The sequence below is a fragment of the Cervus elaphus genome, chromosome 19, assembly GCF_910594005.1.
Source record: "Cervus elaphus chromosome 19, mCerEla1.1, whole genome shotgun sequence".
Classification (NCBI taxonomy): domain Eukaryota; kingdom Metazoa; phylum Chordata; class Mammalia; order Artiodactyla; family Cervidae; genus Cervus; species Cervus elaphus.
This window is the reverse complement of record NC_057833.1, coordinates 64,307,506-64,323,900: the sequence shown is the minus strand read 5'-3', so window position 1 is coordinate 64,323,900 and position 16,395 is coordinate 64,307,506. Positions and strand designations below refer to the sequence as shown.

Here is a 16,395-nt window from a genome sequence, read left to right as displayed (position 1 = left end):
TGTAAGACCAGAAACTATAAAACTCCTAGAGGAGAACATAGGCAAAACACTCTCCGACATAAATCACAGCAAGATCCTCTATGACCCACCTCCTAGAATATTGGAAATAAAAGCAAAACTAAACAAATGGGACCTAATGAAACTTAAAAGCTTTTGCACTACAAAGGAAACTATAAGTAAGGTGAAAAGACAGCCCTCAGATTGGGAGAAAATAATAGCAAATGAAGAAACAGACAAAGGATTAATCTCAAAAATACACAAGCAACTCCTGCAGCTCAATTCCAGAAAAATAAATGACCCAATCAAAAAATGGGCCAAAGAACTAAACAGACATTTCTCCAAAGAAGACATACAGATGGCTAACAAACACATGAAAAGATGCTCAACGTCACTCATTATTAGAGAAATGCAAATCAAAACCACAATGAGGTACCATTACACGCCAGTCAGGATGGCTGCTATCCAAGAGTCTACAAGCAATAAATGCTGGAGAGGGTGTGGAGAAAAGGGAACCCTCTTACACTGTTGGTGGGAATGCAAACTAGTACAGCCGCTATGGAGAACAGTGTGGAGATTTCTTAAAAAACCGGAAATAGAACTGCCATATGACCCAGCAATCCCACTTCTGGGCATACACACTGAGGAAACCAGATCTGAAAGAGACGCGTGCACCCCAATGTTCATCGCAGCACTGTTTATAATAGCCAGGACATGGAAGCAACCTAGATGCCCATCAGCAGATGAATGGATAAGGAAGCTGTGGTACATATACACCATGGAATATTACTCAGCCGTTAAAAAGAATTCATTTGAACCAGTCCTAATGAGATGGATGAAACTGGAGCCCATTATACAGAGTGAAGTAAGCCAGAAAGATAAAGAACATTACAGCATACTAACACATATATATGGAATTTAGAAAGATGGTAACGATAACCCTATATGCAAAACAGAAAAAGAGACACAGAAGTACAGAACAGACTTTTGAACTCTGTGGGAGAAGGTGAGGGTGGGATGTTGCGAAAGAACAGCATGTATATTATCTATGGTGAAACAGGTCACCAGCCCAGGTGGGATGCATGAGACAAGTGCTTGGGCCTGGTGCACTGGGAAGACCCAGAGGAATCGGGTGGAGAGGGAGGGGGGAGGGGGGATCGGGATGGGGAATACGTGTAAATCTATTGCTGATTCATGTCAATGTATGACAAAACCCACTGAAAAAAATAAATACATAAATTAAAAAAAAAAAAAAGAAGAAGAAGGTCTGAGCTTTCTGGGAGGACGTGCTTAGCAGGCCAGGCCCCGAGAAGAAGACTCCTAAGTGGAGGCAGACTCTGACCCGGAGAAGAGATGGAGAATCACTGGGCACCAGGCATCCTTGCGGGAAAAATGGACTGGACACCGTGCTCCCTTGTCACCTGGAGCCCAGCTGCGGAAGGTGGGGAACGTCTGCAGAGCCCAGCAGAGGCTCCCTTACTAGAAAGCGTCTGTCCCCAGAGTCTGGCTTCCTGCTGGACCCCATGCAGGAATCCGGACAGGGGGCCTTTTGGAAAGGGCCCACCTGGTCGAACTCTAACTCTGGCATCTTTCATTACTGACATCAGTCAGGTTGTTGAGGCTGTGACATGGGGCAGAGGAGAGCTGGGGCTATCAGCATGGAGGATGATATTGCTGGTCTGGAACCCAGTGTGGCTTCTTCCGTCTATATCAAGGCCTCACTCAATCAAGTGGAAGGGCTAACTCTGGTGATATGAGCTTAAGTAAGTTAGAAGACCTCCAGTTGTGGAGCTGTGTAAAAAGGCGCCAATGGATAAAGAGGCACGTGGCCTGAGGCCCTGCTGCTAGCTCAGGTGTGGATGTTTCATCACCTCTGCAAGAGCAGCAAAAACTACACACTTTAATAAACTGTGCTGTCAAAACAGACAATCTGTGAGTGTTCTGGAATGTAGAAGGTATGTGATTTTACTCTTACTGTAAGAGACTGCAATAGTTAAAAACGATGAAATTCTGTTCCATGAACACTCAATTGGGCATTGCAGAAGTCATAAATTCCTAAATAAATCAGATGGGTCTTTCTGAAGACTGGTCACAATTTAGATGTGCTTCTTTTTTATTTATAGAAGTAATTTATGGTTATTTAAGGACAAAATTGGAGCAGGATTTGAGTGTTAATTTGTTGTTCTGAGCTCAAAAGTTGAATGAAGAAGGAAATGTCAAATCCCATTTTTAAAAAGAAATGTGCAGCTAAGTAAAATCAGAGCACAGTGAACATTATCCACACACGTAATGGAAAATCTATCACGAAAATACCTAGGCACTTGCTGTTAAAGACTTAATTACAGCAATCCATGGTAAGGCAGAGAAGAGAAATCAGGCTTCTTGATTTCTAGAGATATTCTTATCCGTGAAATCACATGTCATCTCGCATCCTCATCTCTCACTTGGATAAGCAGTGCAAATATCAAAGCCCACTGCCGCGGACTGTGTCCACAGACGCGGCACGGATTGGCTCCCTGCCCTCCAGGTGCCTGCCTGCCTCTGCCTGCCCTCCACTCACGCATCACCGCCGGGGGTTCCCCATGAACATTCGCCTTCCCTCTGGATCAGCCCCACGGCCTGTCTTGCTGCTCAGTGACAGCCCTGATGCATGAACTCTTTGACAGCCTCTAAACAGCTAAGAAAGTAGTTGTAAGGCTATGGCTTGAGGGTCCAGCCTGGTAAAAACACCTTGGGCATTAAATAGCTAAAGGGGGACTTTGCCAAAGGTTTCACAGCTACAAGTTTTTTCATCCTAGATGAAGTAATGTTACAATAAACCAACTTCTAGAGAATAATGTGGTAGTTACAAGGGCTACATATAGACGTGGAGTATTATTTAGCAAGATGATCAAGTCTGTCTCAACTTACATTCCCTGAATTGGTGACTAAGGGCATCCATGCACCTTCTAGCTTGGTCATTCATTCATTCACTCTTGCAAGTCACCTTACTTAGGTATTATAGACCTACAGTGGCCGTATCTTCTTAATGTGTACAACATGATGAGTTTAGAGGTAAGAATGCGTCTGCAAAACCATCACCACAATCTATGACATAAACGTACCCTTCACCCCCTAAAGTTTCCTCCTACCCTCGGTATTTATTATGACTATTTTTATTTATTTTTTTGTGATAAGAACACTTAAAATAAGATTTACTCTCTTAGCAAATCTTAGGTATGTAACAGTATCATTAACTACGGGCATAGGTAGTGCAGTAGATATCTAGGACTTACTCATCTCTGCCTCATTTATTATTAATCTGATATTTTGAAAGGTGAAAAATGGTACTTCACAGGTGTTTTAATTTGCATTTATTTGACTAATTATGAGTTTGAACAGCCTTTTGATGTTTATTTGCTGTTTGTAATCCTTCTTTTATTGAGTGCATACTATATTCAAGGCACTATTTTAGGTGCTGAGGATACAATAGACAATAAGACAAACATGCAGAATTTATATTTTAATGTAAGAAACAATAAAAACACTGAAAAAGTCGAACAAAACGCTAAAAATACCATTTCAGGTAGTAAGAATTGCTATTAAAAAACCCCATAAAAACAAAAATAGTAACAAAGCAAAATAAAAGGAGTCAAGTGGTCCATTATTTTAGACACAGCAGTCAAGGAGAGGCTCTCTGAAGAGACGATATCCAAGCACAGACTGAACAGTTAGTGTGGATTCTCAGGGAAGAGCCCAGGCCTGGGGGAGAGCAAGCTCAAAGCTCCTGAAGGGGGCGCCTGATCAGGAGCTGAGGGGACGGCCGCGGGCCAGTGCGGCCGGAGTCCAGTGAGCCGGAGGGGCACAGACGGGGGTGCAGAGACAGGGACCGGGCCGTGCAGGGCCTCCCTGCAGCGCTGCCAGGCATGCTGGGAGGCCACTAAGGGCTCTGAGCAGAAAAGCGGTAAGACTGGGCCTCCCAGGAGATGAGTCAGGAGGCTGTGGGGAGACTGGAAGGACACATGATGCAGTACCAGCAGGGCAGAGACCGGAAAGTGACAGTTTCAGGATATAGTTTGAGCAGGCGCTGCTGATGGACCTGACGGGCGTGGTCATGGAGAGAGAGGAGTCCAGGGTGTCCTAAGGCTACATCAGCCAGTCAAGACATTCACGGTTTCTGAGAACACTGGGGGTAACAGGTGTGTGGAGGTGAAACCAAGAGTTCAGTGCAATCAAGCAAGCCTGGAGTTAAGGAAAGAAGTCAGGCTGCAGACACAAATGAAGGGCCCTTCAGCCATAAATGGAACGCAGCGCCAGGACCTGGGCTGAGGTCCTCTGGGCAGAGAAGAACATGGCAGGAGGTGGGATGGCCCCTGAGGCAGGGTCTTGTACTTCTTACTGAACTCTGCAAGTTTCCACATATAAATGAAATAGTTTGTCAGTCATTTCTTTCACAGATATTTTCCCAATTTTCTGTTTGCTTTTTTTTTTTTTATTATTTTTTTTTTCCAGTGGGTTTTGTCATACATTGATATGAATCAGCCATGGATTTACAAGTATTCCCAATCCCGATCCCCCCTCCCACCTCCCTCTCCACCCGATTCCTCTGGGTCTTCCCAGTGCACCAGGCCCAAGCACTTGTCTCATGCATCCCACCTGGGCTGGTGATCTGTTTCACCATAGATAGTATACATGCTGTTCTTTTGAAATATCCCACCCTCACCTTCTCCCACAGAGTTCAAAAGTCTGTTCTGTATTTCTGTGTCTCTTTTTCTGTTCTGCATATAGGGTTATCGTTATCACCTTTCTAAATTCCATATATATGTGTTAGTATGCTGTAATGTTCTTTATCTTTCTGGCTTACTTCACTCTGTATAATGGGCTCCAGTTTCATCCATCTCATTAGGACTGGTTCAAATGAATTCTTTTTAACGGCTGAGTAATATTCCATGGTGTATATGTACCACAGCTTCCTTATCCATTCGTCTGCTGATGGGCATCTAGGTTGCTTCCATGTCCTGGCTATTATAAACAGTGCTGCGATGAACATTGGGGTGCACGCGTCTCTTTCAGATCTGGTTTCCTCAGTGTGTATGCCCAGAAGTGGGATTGCTGGGTCATATGGCAGTTCTATTTCCGGTTTTTTAAGAAATCTCCACACTGTTCTCCATAGCGGCTGTACTAGTTTGCATTCCCACCAACAGTGTAAGAGGGTTCCCTTTTCTCCACACCCTCTCCAGCATTTATTGCTTGTAGACTCTTGGATAGCAGCCATCCTGACTGGCGTGTAATGGTACCTCATTGTGGTTTTGATTTGCATTTCTCTAATAATGAGTGACGTTGAGCATCTTTTCATGTGTTTGTTAGCCATCTGTATGTCTTCTTTGGAGAAGTGTCTGTTTAGTTCTTTGGCCCATTTTTTGATTGGGTCATTTATTTTTCTGGAATTGAGCTGCAGGAGTTGCTTGTGTATTTTTGAGATTAATCCTTTGTCTGTTTCTTCATTTGCTATTATTTTCTCCCAATCTGAGGGCTGTCTTTTCACCTTACTTATAGTTTCCTTTGTAGTGCAAAAGCTTTTAAGTTTCATTAGGTCCCATTTGTTTAGTTTTGCTTTTATTTCCAATATTCTGGGAGGTGGGTCATAGAGGATCTTGCTGTGATTTATGTCGGAGAGTGTTTTGCCTATGTTCTCCTCTAGGAGTTTTATAGTTTCTGGTCTTACATTTAGATCTTTAATCCATTTTGAGTTTATTTTTGTGTATGGTGTTAGAAAGTGTTCTAGTTTCATTCTTTTACAAGTGGTTGATTCATTTTTTAAAACATTTCTGACATATCTATTCAGAAACAATTGTGCAATAAAATCCACCAGTCCTTCCCTTTGTGACTTCTTCCATGACTTTTAAGGATAAAAAGTCAAGTAACTAGAGGTCAGACAGATTCTTGGGTTTTATTTCTAAGTTTGCTTGTTTGAGTGAACTCTGATTAACTCAGAATTTGTTTTGCTGTGTGTTAAAGTTATAAGTTGGTATCTTTTCAAAAGACTTGTCTAGTTTCCCAACACCATGTACGAACTTCTCCCTCATTCACTTGTCTGTGATGTCTTCACACACTACATACACTTCATTTGCTCACTTTCAGTTCCAGGCTTTGAATCTGCCAAGGTGACGATGAGAGAGCTGCCTCCTAGTCCTTACAATGACACTGCATAGAGGAACCTCAATGTGCTTACAAGGAAATACATAAAACAGAACCAACAATTTTGAGAAGAATGCAGGGACAGAAAGCTAAACGGAAGATAAAACATGAAGGGGAAAAGCAAAGAGTACAGTCTATTTCCTTCTTTGAAAAAGAAGAAAAGGAGATATTGAAAAATGTTAAAAAAAAAAAAAATCACGTATACACAACAACAGCTATCAGCTTGCGCACACTAGCCAGGATTATCCCAGGTGCCCTCAGGAGGTAAGACAAGCGACCTGCCTGCAGGGGCTCAGAGCTCAGTGTGGAGACTGGCAGACAGACGACGCATGTGCATATGGCTTCAGTGAGAAATGAGCGCTACAGTAATGAGACGGAGCCACCAGGCAGAGGGACCCGGGAGGTGAGGACAGAACAGAGACCGAGAGAGGCCTGTGCGGCGCGCAGACGCACAACGGGCACAGAAAGAGATGCTCATCATCACTCGTTATTAGAGAAGAGCAAGTCAAAACTACACTGTGATATCATCTCACACCAGTCAGAATGGCCATTACCAAAACGTCGACAGACAATGCATGCTGAAGAGGCTGTGAAGCAAAGGCAGCCCTGTGCGCTGTGGATGGGGATGCACGCTGGGGCAACCACTATGGAAAGCAGTATGGAGGGTCCTCAGAAAACTAAAACCAGAGTTGCCATATGGTCCAGCAATCCCACTGCTGGGCATATATCCAGATAAAACTGTAATCCAAACAGATACATGCACCCCTGTGTTCACAGAAGCATGATTTACAGTATCTAAAACACAGAAACAACTCAAAGGTCCATTGACAGATGAATGGGTAAAGAAGATATGGCCCATGTATAGTGTGGATGCTACCCAGTCATACCAAGAAGGAGATAATTGTCATTTGTGGCAACATGATGGACCTAGAGATTATCACACTAAGTGACGTAAGTCAGAGAAAGACAGATGCTATATGATATCACTTAAATGTGGTCTCTAAAATACAACATGGTGTTGGTGGTTTAGTTGCTCAGTTGTGTCCGACTCTTGCGACCCCATGGACTGCAGCCCGTCAGGTTCCTCTGTCTATGGGATTTTTCCAGGCAAGGATACTGGAGTAGGTTGCCATTTCCTTCTCCAGGAAATATGACATAAATGAACATATTTACAAAACAGAACAGACTCACAGACACAGAGAGCAGATCTGTGTTTCACAAGGTCGGGGGGGCGTGTGGGAGGGGTGGATTGTGAGTTTTCGACAAGCAGATGCAAACTGTCGTCTACAGGATGATGGACAGCAAGGTCCTAGCGTACAGCACGGGGACCCATATTCAACATCCTGTGATAAACCTCAATGGAAAAGAACAGAAGAGGAATGCATGTATGCATAACTGAACCACTCTGCTGGACAGAGGAATGAATGCAACACTCTAAATCAACCATACCTGCATACGGTTTTGTGTGAGATGATGTTCGTGCTGAAGCCACAGAGAAAGAGGGAGGTGGGAGGGGAACAGGGAAGGCCCTGGCAAGCTCCAGTGGGAGGTAGGAGAAAGGGAGGCTGAGGAGGTGCGGTCACATGGGACAGGCCGGGGGAGATAGCAGACTGCTGAGCCCTGGAGCATTTCAGTGGAAGCGCGGTACTCTGCGCGGTCCTGTGAAAACTCACCTGGGGCCCGGGGAGGGGGTGGGGGTGTGCACAGCGGGTGCGGGGAGGAGCCCAGGGGCCAGAGGGGACTCCAGCTAGGAAGAGTCTGCACGAAGAAAGGACCTCAAACACACTTTAAAGAGCACTTCCAGCCTCCATACTTGACATGAGAGGAAGGAAACACAAGTGGCTAGACCGTACGATTCCTGAGGGCAGGGGTTTTTGTTTGGTTTGTTCACTCTCTTCAAGGCCTAGAATAACAGCAGTCTGGCACTCCAGAAAAATTTGTGAAACTGAACCAAAGTGACTACAGGGAATAACCCTTTTATCTGTGAAAGAAAAATCAGATGGACAAACAGGAAAGCGCTTCAGGCCTCCCCTGGTGGACCAGTGGTTAAGAATCAGGTTTGCAGTGCAAGAGACGCTGGTTCAATCCCTGGTCTGGGAAGAGCCCACGTGCCACAGAGCAACTCAGCCCAGGCGCCACAAGTACCGAGCCAGCGCTGGGGCCCACAGGCCACGGCTTCTGACGCCTCCCAGCCCAGAGCCCGCGCTCCGCAGCAGGAGAAGCGACTAGGCAACGGGAGCCCAAGCACTGCACCTAGAGAGCGGCCCGCGCACTGTCGCCAGGAGGGCCTGCGCCCGCCACGGAGACCCAGCGCAGCGAAGTCAGAGCTCCCGAGAGCCTCGCAGGCCACACAACTGCTCCCATGATTACACAGCCCATCAGAGCAAGGGACAGACTTCAGACAAGTATACGGGATTTAAAAATAACACTGCACTAAAACAGGGTTCAAATCGCAGGTTTCAATATAGCTGTGTTCTTAATAAAACCCTTCTCATCCCTTGGACTATGGGTTTCAATGTGTCAGGAATTACCTCTTTTTTTTCTTTTTCTTAACTCCAAGTAAGAGAAGAACACACCATGTACGTGTTCTCCATCCATGTACCTGAGGTTGCTGAACTTCTACTGAAGAAAAGTGAGCAACAGGCAAAATGCTTAAGAAAATTTGGACAACTTACAGCATTTATCAGGACTAACATTTCAGTCTTTCAGAGTAAACTTTGAAATTAAGTTCTAATTTCAGATGGTTCTGGTTTGACAAGTTAACTCTTGAGACATCTGAGTATGGTATTATGAAAGAACAAAACTGTTCATCAACCCTTTATGCAAGTGTGAATTTCTTTTAAAAGTAGGATTTTAATGATGTTTTATTCCTACAGTGACCCTTAAAGTTTCTATGTATGTAATCACAAATGCACACATAAGATGCATTTATAAGCTTATTGTGCAGTTCTAAAGACAGTTGGGAAACCCAATTTTAATTTTGTTACTGAAATAATTTAAACATATATTATAGAACTGCCTCTTTTCAATCAACAAAAAGGATCTAGAAAGAGATTATACATGTAGGCACAATTTATTTTAGGTTTATTAGTGTTAGAAAAATGAAGTTGCCAAACTTCAATCTGTAACAAGTACTCTTGTACTTATTTAATTTTTATTACCACTGACATCAACATACCTTTTCTCATACCTCCAAGAAAAACTCAGATAATTTATTTAACAGAGATTCATTACATGCATTAACCACTGATACACTAAAACCTAGAAAATTATTTTCAGCAAATGTGTAAAATTTCCTGACAATCTTCAAGAATATCTTAGTGACTTAGAACTTTCATCAGAGAAAGACGACTTACCGGCTTTTATTCATGAGATCTGCTCCTCGGGCTTTGTAATAATCTAAATTTGGATGGAATTGATAAGTCACTGGTCTTGGATTTCTCTACAGAAAAAAAGCAATAAGTTAAAAATGTATAAAATTATGTAATTTGTATATTAAGACAAAAAACGATGAAACAATTGCTTTTATACTCTTAAAGAAGAAATACATATAATAATGATGTTTAATAATTAATGTGCTTGGGTAATTTTTTCATTGTTGAAGTTTTGCCCTAACTTATCTTTGTCTGATTAAACACAATTTAACACATTTTACTTTTACCTGTCTCAGGTCACACTGATTTATTCCTTTCATTAGATTCCTTTTCTATAATTTTGATCAGTTTCAATGCCTTTCCAAAATACAATCAGATAAAATCACAACAAAACTGAAGTATTATACAAGATGTAACACCAGCACAATCTATTCTTAGGACTAGGAGACACAACAGTGGTCAAGAAAGCTACATTTTGAAGAAGAGCAAAACCCAGTTTTTGACAACCAGAGTGCTAACTATGCCCAGTAGGTGGCACACTGGGTCTTTCTTCTTCTAAAATGAATGTTATTCTGGAATTCAGCAATTCTTTTCAAGTTAGCAGTTTGTATTTCATCTGTTCTTATGTACGAGTTGAATAAGCGCCCAGGTAGTGGACATATTATCACGGTACCACCACAATATGAAAGCAAACTGACCAATGCACATTTTTATAAAAGCAGCAATACATTGTACTTTCTGGCATTTAATATTATTTGTAAACTTGCAGAAATGTTCTTGAATCATTAGGTTGGGTGTGTCTATTTAAACAGGTTGCTATTATTTAATGTGTCTATAATTTAGAAGTATAAAGTTCCTTGTGCAAATAAAAATTAATCAAATACACTTCTACAAAAACACACTTTTATAAAAATGTAACACGTTAATAGCACAACCTGAATATCATCATCTCTAAAAGGTTAAACTACATGTTTTTCACTAAAAAGTTTTTTAAAACAAGTAAATGTGATCCAGTGTTTACCTAAACATGTAACTCAAACTAATAATTGGGACCTTGAAACAGCATGCCCTGTCCTTTGAGAGAGCCAACTAGACACAGAAAGGCTGAATTTTATTTTAACAGAAAATTATCAACATGCTTTGATATCGGTCCTTGGAGACATAACCCCAAGGCACGGATATACTTTCATGTAGGTGGGGGATATAATTGCTAAGGTTAAATAGTTTGAAATTCATCAAGCTAACAAGCTGCATCTTAAGGCCGTGATGGACCTTTTCTTTTTCTGCTGAAAAGAGAGTATTTACACAGCTCAACCCTTTCATATCTTATCCAAGTCAGCCCTAATCATCTGACAAAAATGACAATCCCTTGATTTAGCTCCAGCTACTACTCCACTGGTTTGGTATTCAACACAGTTCTACAATAATCAAATCTGAATTGCCTTGATGAAGATAACTGATGCTTCCATGACTACCATACTATTAAGTCTAACAGTGCAACTTCTCGCTCTCCAGGAATTACATAGGTTTCCTCGTGGTAGCTGATGACAACCTGGACCCAAGCATAACGGGAAAACGAAATAGAGGTCAAAACCACGGGCAGATTGACAGTGCATTCATGATTTATTTTTAAAATTAACTTTCCGAAGACTATCACTCATGACCAGTTTTGCTCCTTGTTCTCAGTACTTGGAAACATTTCGTTTTTACTACTATAAAAGGCTTTTCTTCTCTGACTTTCAACAAATTAATAAAGGATTATGTTACTTTTTGCTAGAAAACAATGAAAGAAGGGAAGGCACTGTGCAATTTCCTGAAATATCTTTATAAAGAAATGACAAGCAATTCAAGACGTGAAGCTCTGGTCTATCTAAGCACTTAAAGCCATTATTAGCAATAATGATCTAACTTGAACATATGAATGAGCCTCAAGTATTGCTTTCACTGAGGTCTATTTAAATTTCTAGGAGACTTACTAGTATCAAACAGGAGAGGCGGCTTAAAGTGACGCCGCATAGGGGATAGGAAAAAAAAAAAAAGGAATGAAAAGATGATGTTGAGAAACAGTATTTGAAATGTAAGAAAATAAAATCAGAGGTTACAATTGAAAGTTATTCCACAGGATTTTCTATCTGCTGTTACTAAAACATAAGTAGATACACACAGGGGTGTTCTAGACTAGCCCTGTCCCACAGAAGTATAACAAGGGTCACAAATGCAAGCTTTGTATGTAATGTAAAAGTTTCTAGCAGACCACATTAAAAAAGAGAAAAAAACAGAGTGAAATTACATATAATAATATTTTGTTTCATTTGATATAACCAAAATGTTGACACTTAAACATGTAATCAGGATAAAAACTGAGATATTTTATATGCTTTCTTTTGTACAAAGTGTTTGAAATCCAGCATACATTTTACAGATAGCACATCTCAGTTTGGACCAGCCACACTTGAAGGGCTCAATGGCCACAAAAAGACTGTAGCTGCTGTAGCTACTGTAATGAACAGAACGGAACCAAATGTCTGATGTGTAAGTACGGAAACATGTGGCTACAGAAATCACATATATAGACACCTAGTTATAAAAGGCACATACTTTTATACAGTAAGATTCAGGGCCCCCAGCTCTTTAGTTCACCTATAATTCTTCTCTTTTAACACATTATTGACTGAGAGATTTTTGCAGAAACGATTACCTGTGGTTGGCGATTTGTTAAGTGAATCTCGAAATGTCTCAGGTCAATAATGTTTGGGTAACAAAAGACGTATTAATATGTCTCTGGTCAATAATGAATTAATTCAGTTACTTTTGTGTCTTCTGAATATGGTTTTACAAAGTTAAGAAATTTTAGAGCAGTATCTTCTCACTCAACTATGTACCAACATAAGAGGTGGGATGAGATTACATGAGCAGAAGTCTAACCTTACGCAGTGGAATCATTTTAAAAGTAAGAAGATATTTGTCTCTCTTGTTTTAAAGAATTTTTTTCCAAACCAAATTTAATAGAAATACAACAGCTTTTAATTCTTACTTTTTATAGATCTGGAATTTCCTCTAAAATTTAAGAGCCACTAGAATTCTACACACATAAAACTCTTCATGTAAGAAAGACCAGACCTCACGACAGTTGTAAGATCTCATTGTTCAGGACACGTGATGTCGACAACTTTAACCTGGTATGTCTTTGCAAAGGATTGGGACAATTAGCAATTATTTTAAACCCATTTTCACACAGTCAAGATTTCAAGTATTATAAGCTTGCCAAGCCAGTGTACATTAACAAAACAACAACAAAAAATACCACTTTGGGGGGAGAATTCTTCTTCAGAAGAAAAAATGGTAAACCTAACTTATGTTGGTCTGTGTACAGAGACATAGCAATTATGTTTCATGACTGAGAGGTCAACATAACTACACATGAAAATGCAGAAATCACAAACTGAATTCACCGTGGATTTACTGTGCCTTTCCTAGACCAACCTGGATGGACTTGAAATAAATCTTCCACAAGACTGCAGCTAATTTACTTCCCAAGTACCATTCCATCCTTCTCTGTTAACAAGCTATCAAAGCTCTTCTGAAGGCTCTCTCTTCAGCATTTACTTTACCGCAACACAAGAAAGCTGGAACTCCCACCCTTGGGACTAACGAGCTGGAATCTGGGGAGGCAGCCTAGAGCCTCGTGGGCCAAAGGACTTAACACAAGCAGGACAGATAATGGTGGAAACAAGAGTCTTAGAGGGAACTACATGGGAAAGACCAGACCAGACCAAACGTGTGCAGTACTTCTGTATTTTCAAAGTGCTTTTGTTAATTTGGCATGACAAAGTCAATTTACAAGTAGTGCTTAAATGACAGCAATCAATGTTAGGGACAAAAGTGACTGAAGCCTAACCTCTCCGTTGCAGTTCACGTCCTTCACTTCTCAGGTCTGTGGTGTACGACAATAAGCTGAGCCTTCACGTAACCAGGTAAAATGCCCTCCCTTACCGAGCGTGGCCTCGGACGGTGGCCCAGCCCCTCTGCTCACTCTGAGACATAGCCCTTCCCTGCCACTCCTACCCACACAGTCACACTTCAGATTTTAAGTTCAAACTCACTTTTCTATGGCAGTACATTGCTTAGCTGCTGTGTCTGACTCTTCTGTGACCCCATGGACTGTAGCCCGCCAGGCTCCTCTGTCCATGTGATTTCTAAGGCAAGAATACTGGAGGGGGTTACCACTTCCTTCTTCAGGTGATCTTCCCGAAACCAGGGGTCAAACCCACGGTTCCTGTTGTGACTCCTGTTTTGGAGGTGGATTCTTTACCTCTGAGCCACTGGGGAAGCCCAAAATCACACCACTAAATGGTAGTATACGAATACTTAAATGCTAACCCACACTAAGTACAACCAACCACAAGAAGCACACTTAACCACAAGATGAAATGTGACCATTTTCTGAGCTTGGTGAAATCAAGCTCATCCACAAGGGTCATTACAGACAGAACACTCTAGATTGGACTCATCCCGCTTGGAACAACACAGTGCCTTTCAAAGGCCTGATGCTTGTAACACATGGAAGGCTGAGAAGAGCAGAAGGGGCCCAGGGCCAGTGACCCCGGTGGTGATGTACGTACCAGCAGGAGGTGAAGAAGGATTCAAGTTCTACGTGAAACACACAGGGACTGCGGCAGACCTGACGTCTGCTTTAGGGGCTCAGGCTGCCCAGTAGCGGAGGCGAGAGATTGGCGGTCAGGGAGGTTTGAGTCCACGCCACCCACGCCTGCCTGTGGAGGACTCACACCCCCGGTTCTGATTTCCTCATCTGCAAAACCGCAGAAAGGGTTAAATGCGGCATGGACATAAAGCGCTGCACAGTGGTGGGCACTTCGGAAAAGCTCAAGAAAATGGAAACTAGAATTCCTTCTGATACCACTCAACGCAGAATGTTGACAGCTTGATATCAAGTCTGATATCAAGTCAGATATCAAGTCTGATAGCTTGATGACTTAAAATCCATGATGGCCAACTGATAACCATACAGAAACTTAGGGCAGGGTTTACCAAATGTTCCATTTGTTTTAAAAAAGTAACACATATTCAGGAACATATATTGTACACATTGGGCCTCACATGTCGGGAGAAAATCTGTCTTACGAATCACAACAGGAGTGTGCATACACATACCAGTTTTTAAAAACTGTAAACCACATTCTATTAAAGCACAGTTGTTTCCCAGCTAATGAGGTTACAATAATTAAAGGGATTTCCTACAATATGTCTAAATTATTATTGGTTACAATTTTTACATTAAATTAAACTGATAGAGTTCCTGTAACACTTGTCTAATAGAAAAGGTTGATTTCTACTTACAATATAAATACAATGTCTGTTTGGCATGAAGAAAATGTTTGACAAATGAAGAATTACTTAGTTTTCTTTTCCCTGATATCTTGTTACCAACTCTTAATTTTTAGCATGCCAGATTAGAAAAGGGGAAAAATAAGGCTCAGAAGGAGAAACAGCACTGTAAAAATATGTCGAACATTTCCCTTTGATGAAAAATGAGACTCTTATTTTAGTGAATATGTTATTGCCTCAATGCTGGGGGAAAAGCAACCATCATTAGAAAAACGAATTGCTCAGCTGTTTACAAGCAAAAAGCTCTGGGGGAATTTCTCAGGACCCCAAAGGCAAAGCATTACAGGGTTATGCAAACATATGTTGCAGGTGTTTTAGGGGAGACAGGTGGGCAAACCTCAGTCCTGGAAGAGGAGTTAGTTTAATACGCTGGAGCTGAAACGAGGTAACCTAAACGCATCCAAGTGCACGGGCCGCCATGGCACCAGTGAACTGGCGCTGCAGAGCAAAAACTCTCCCTAAAATAATTATCTGGTTAGTGCCAAGCAAACACGATTTTTCCCTTCTTGTAGTTTTATAGAAAACAAACACTGCCAATTACTTTTTCTTTTCTTTTTTCCAACTAAAGGTATTTTAAACCTGGAACAAAGAACAGCCTGAAATAGTGATAATTACCCAAAAAAGATAAGGATGAAGTATTGTTGCCTTTATTTAAACAAATATTCCTAAGGAGACAGTTTGTTGTAATATCCCCTCTTTGGTTCACTAGGCAACATTAGATTTATCATAATTCTCCTAAAGCCTAAGATATTTCTATATTAAAATGCTAATTTTGTCTTTTCTTTTGCCTGTAATTAAAGCTGGGGAGATTTGTGATCTGATATTCACTGACTGCTAGAGGGTCCACAAAGGTCTCAGCATTTCTGCTTCTTATTGCCACATACGGCCCTCTTCATTAAAATCAGAGTAACACACAGGATCAAAAAGGCAGATGCTACAATCCTAAATGCTCACAAAATTCCCTTAAAATATATAATAAGTGGTCTTATGTAGATCCTGCTATCAAATCTAGACTTGTATTTTATTTCTTTCATCATTTATCCAAGAGTTGATTTTCTTTTCATATTACTTGCTACTGAGACAATACTGATTTTACTGCATGTATTTATGTATAATAGTATATGAACCATCAACCATCACCTGCCTTATCTAAATCATTTTTCCTTTTTTTTTTTTTTAAAAGCCCATACCATGCATTAAACGCCAAATGCTCATAAGTTCACAAAACACTGGATTCCCAAAAGTAAGATCTAGTTCGATTTTTTTTATAATATTAAAAAATCTAAAACGTGGATACAACACATACATCAAGTTAACATAGATCTTATTATTATTATTTTTTTTTAAAGAAAACACACCTTTTCAACAGTGTTGTAAATCAGAATTTCATCTCAGGACCAGGATTAAAATGACCCCTGGCTTATATACTAACAGTTCCTAT

The 16,395-nt window shown here is 41.1% G+C and overlaps 1 protein-coding gene across 3 annotated transcripts in view; it reads right to left on the bottom strand.

Annotated features, from left to right (window-relative positions):
• Positions 1 to 16,395, bottom strand: part of TBC1D5 (TBC1 domain family member 5) — a 564,837-nt gene that overhangs the window by 90,894 nt on the left and 457,548 nt on the right. For all 3 annotated transcript variants that reach the window (XM_043875247.1, XM_043875248.1, XM_043875246.1), the window contains one exon: positions 9,531 to 9,616. In XM_043875247.1, the coding sequence (XP_043731182.1) occupies positions 9,531 to 9,616 (86 nt within the window). The remainder of the gene's footprint in view (positions 1 to 9,530; positions 9,617 to 16,395) is intronic.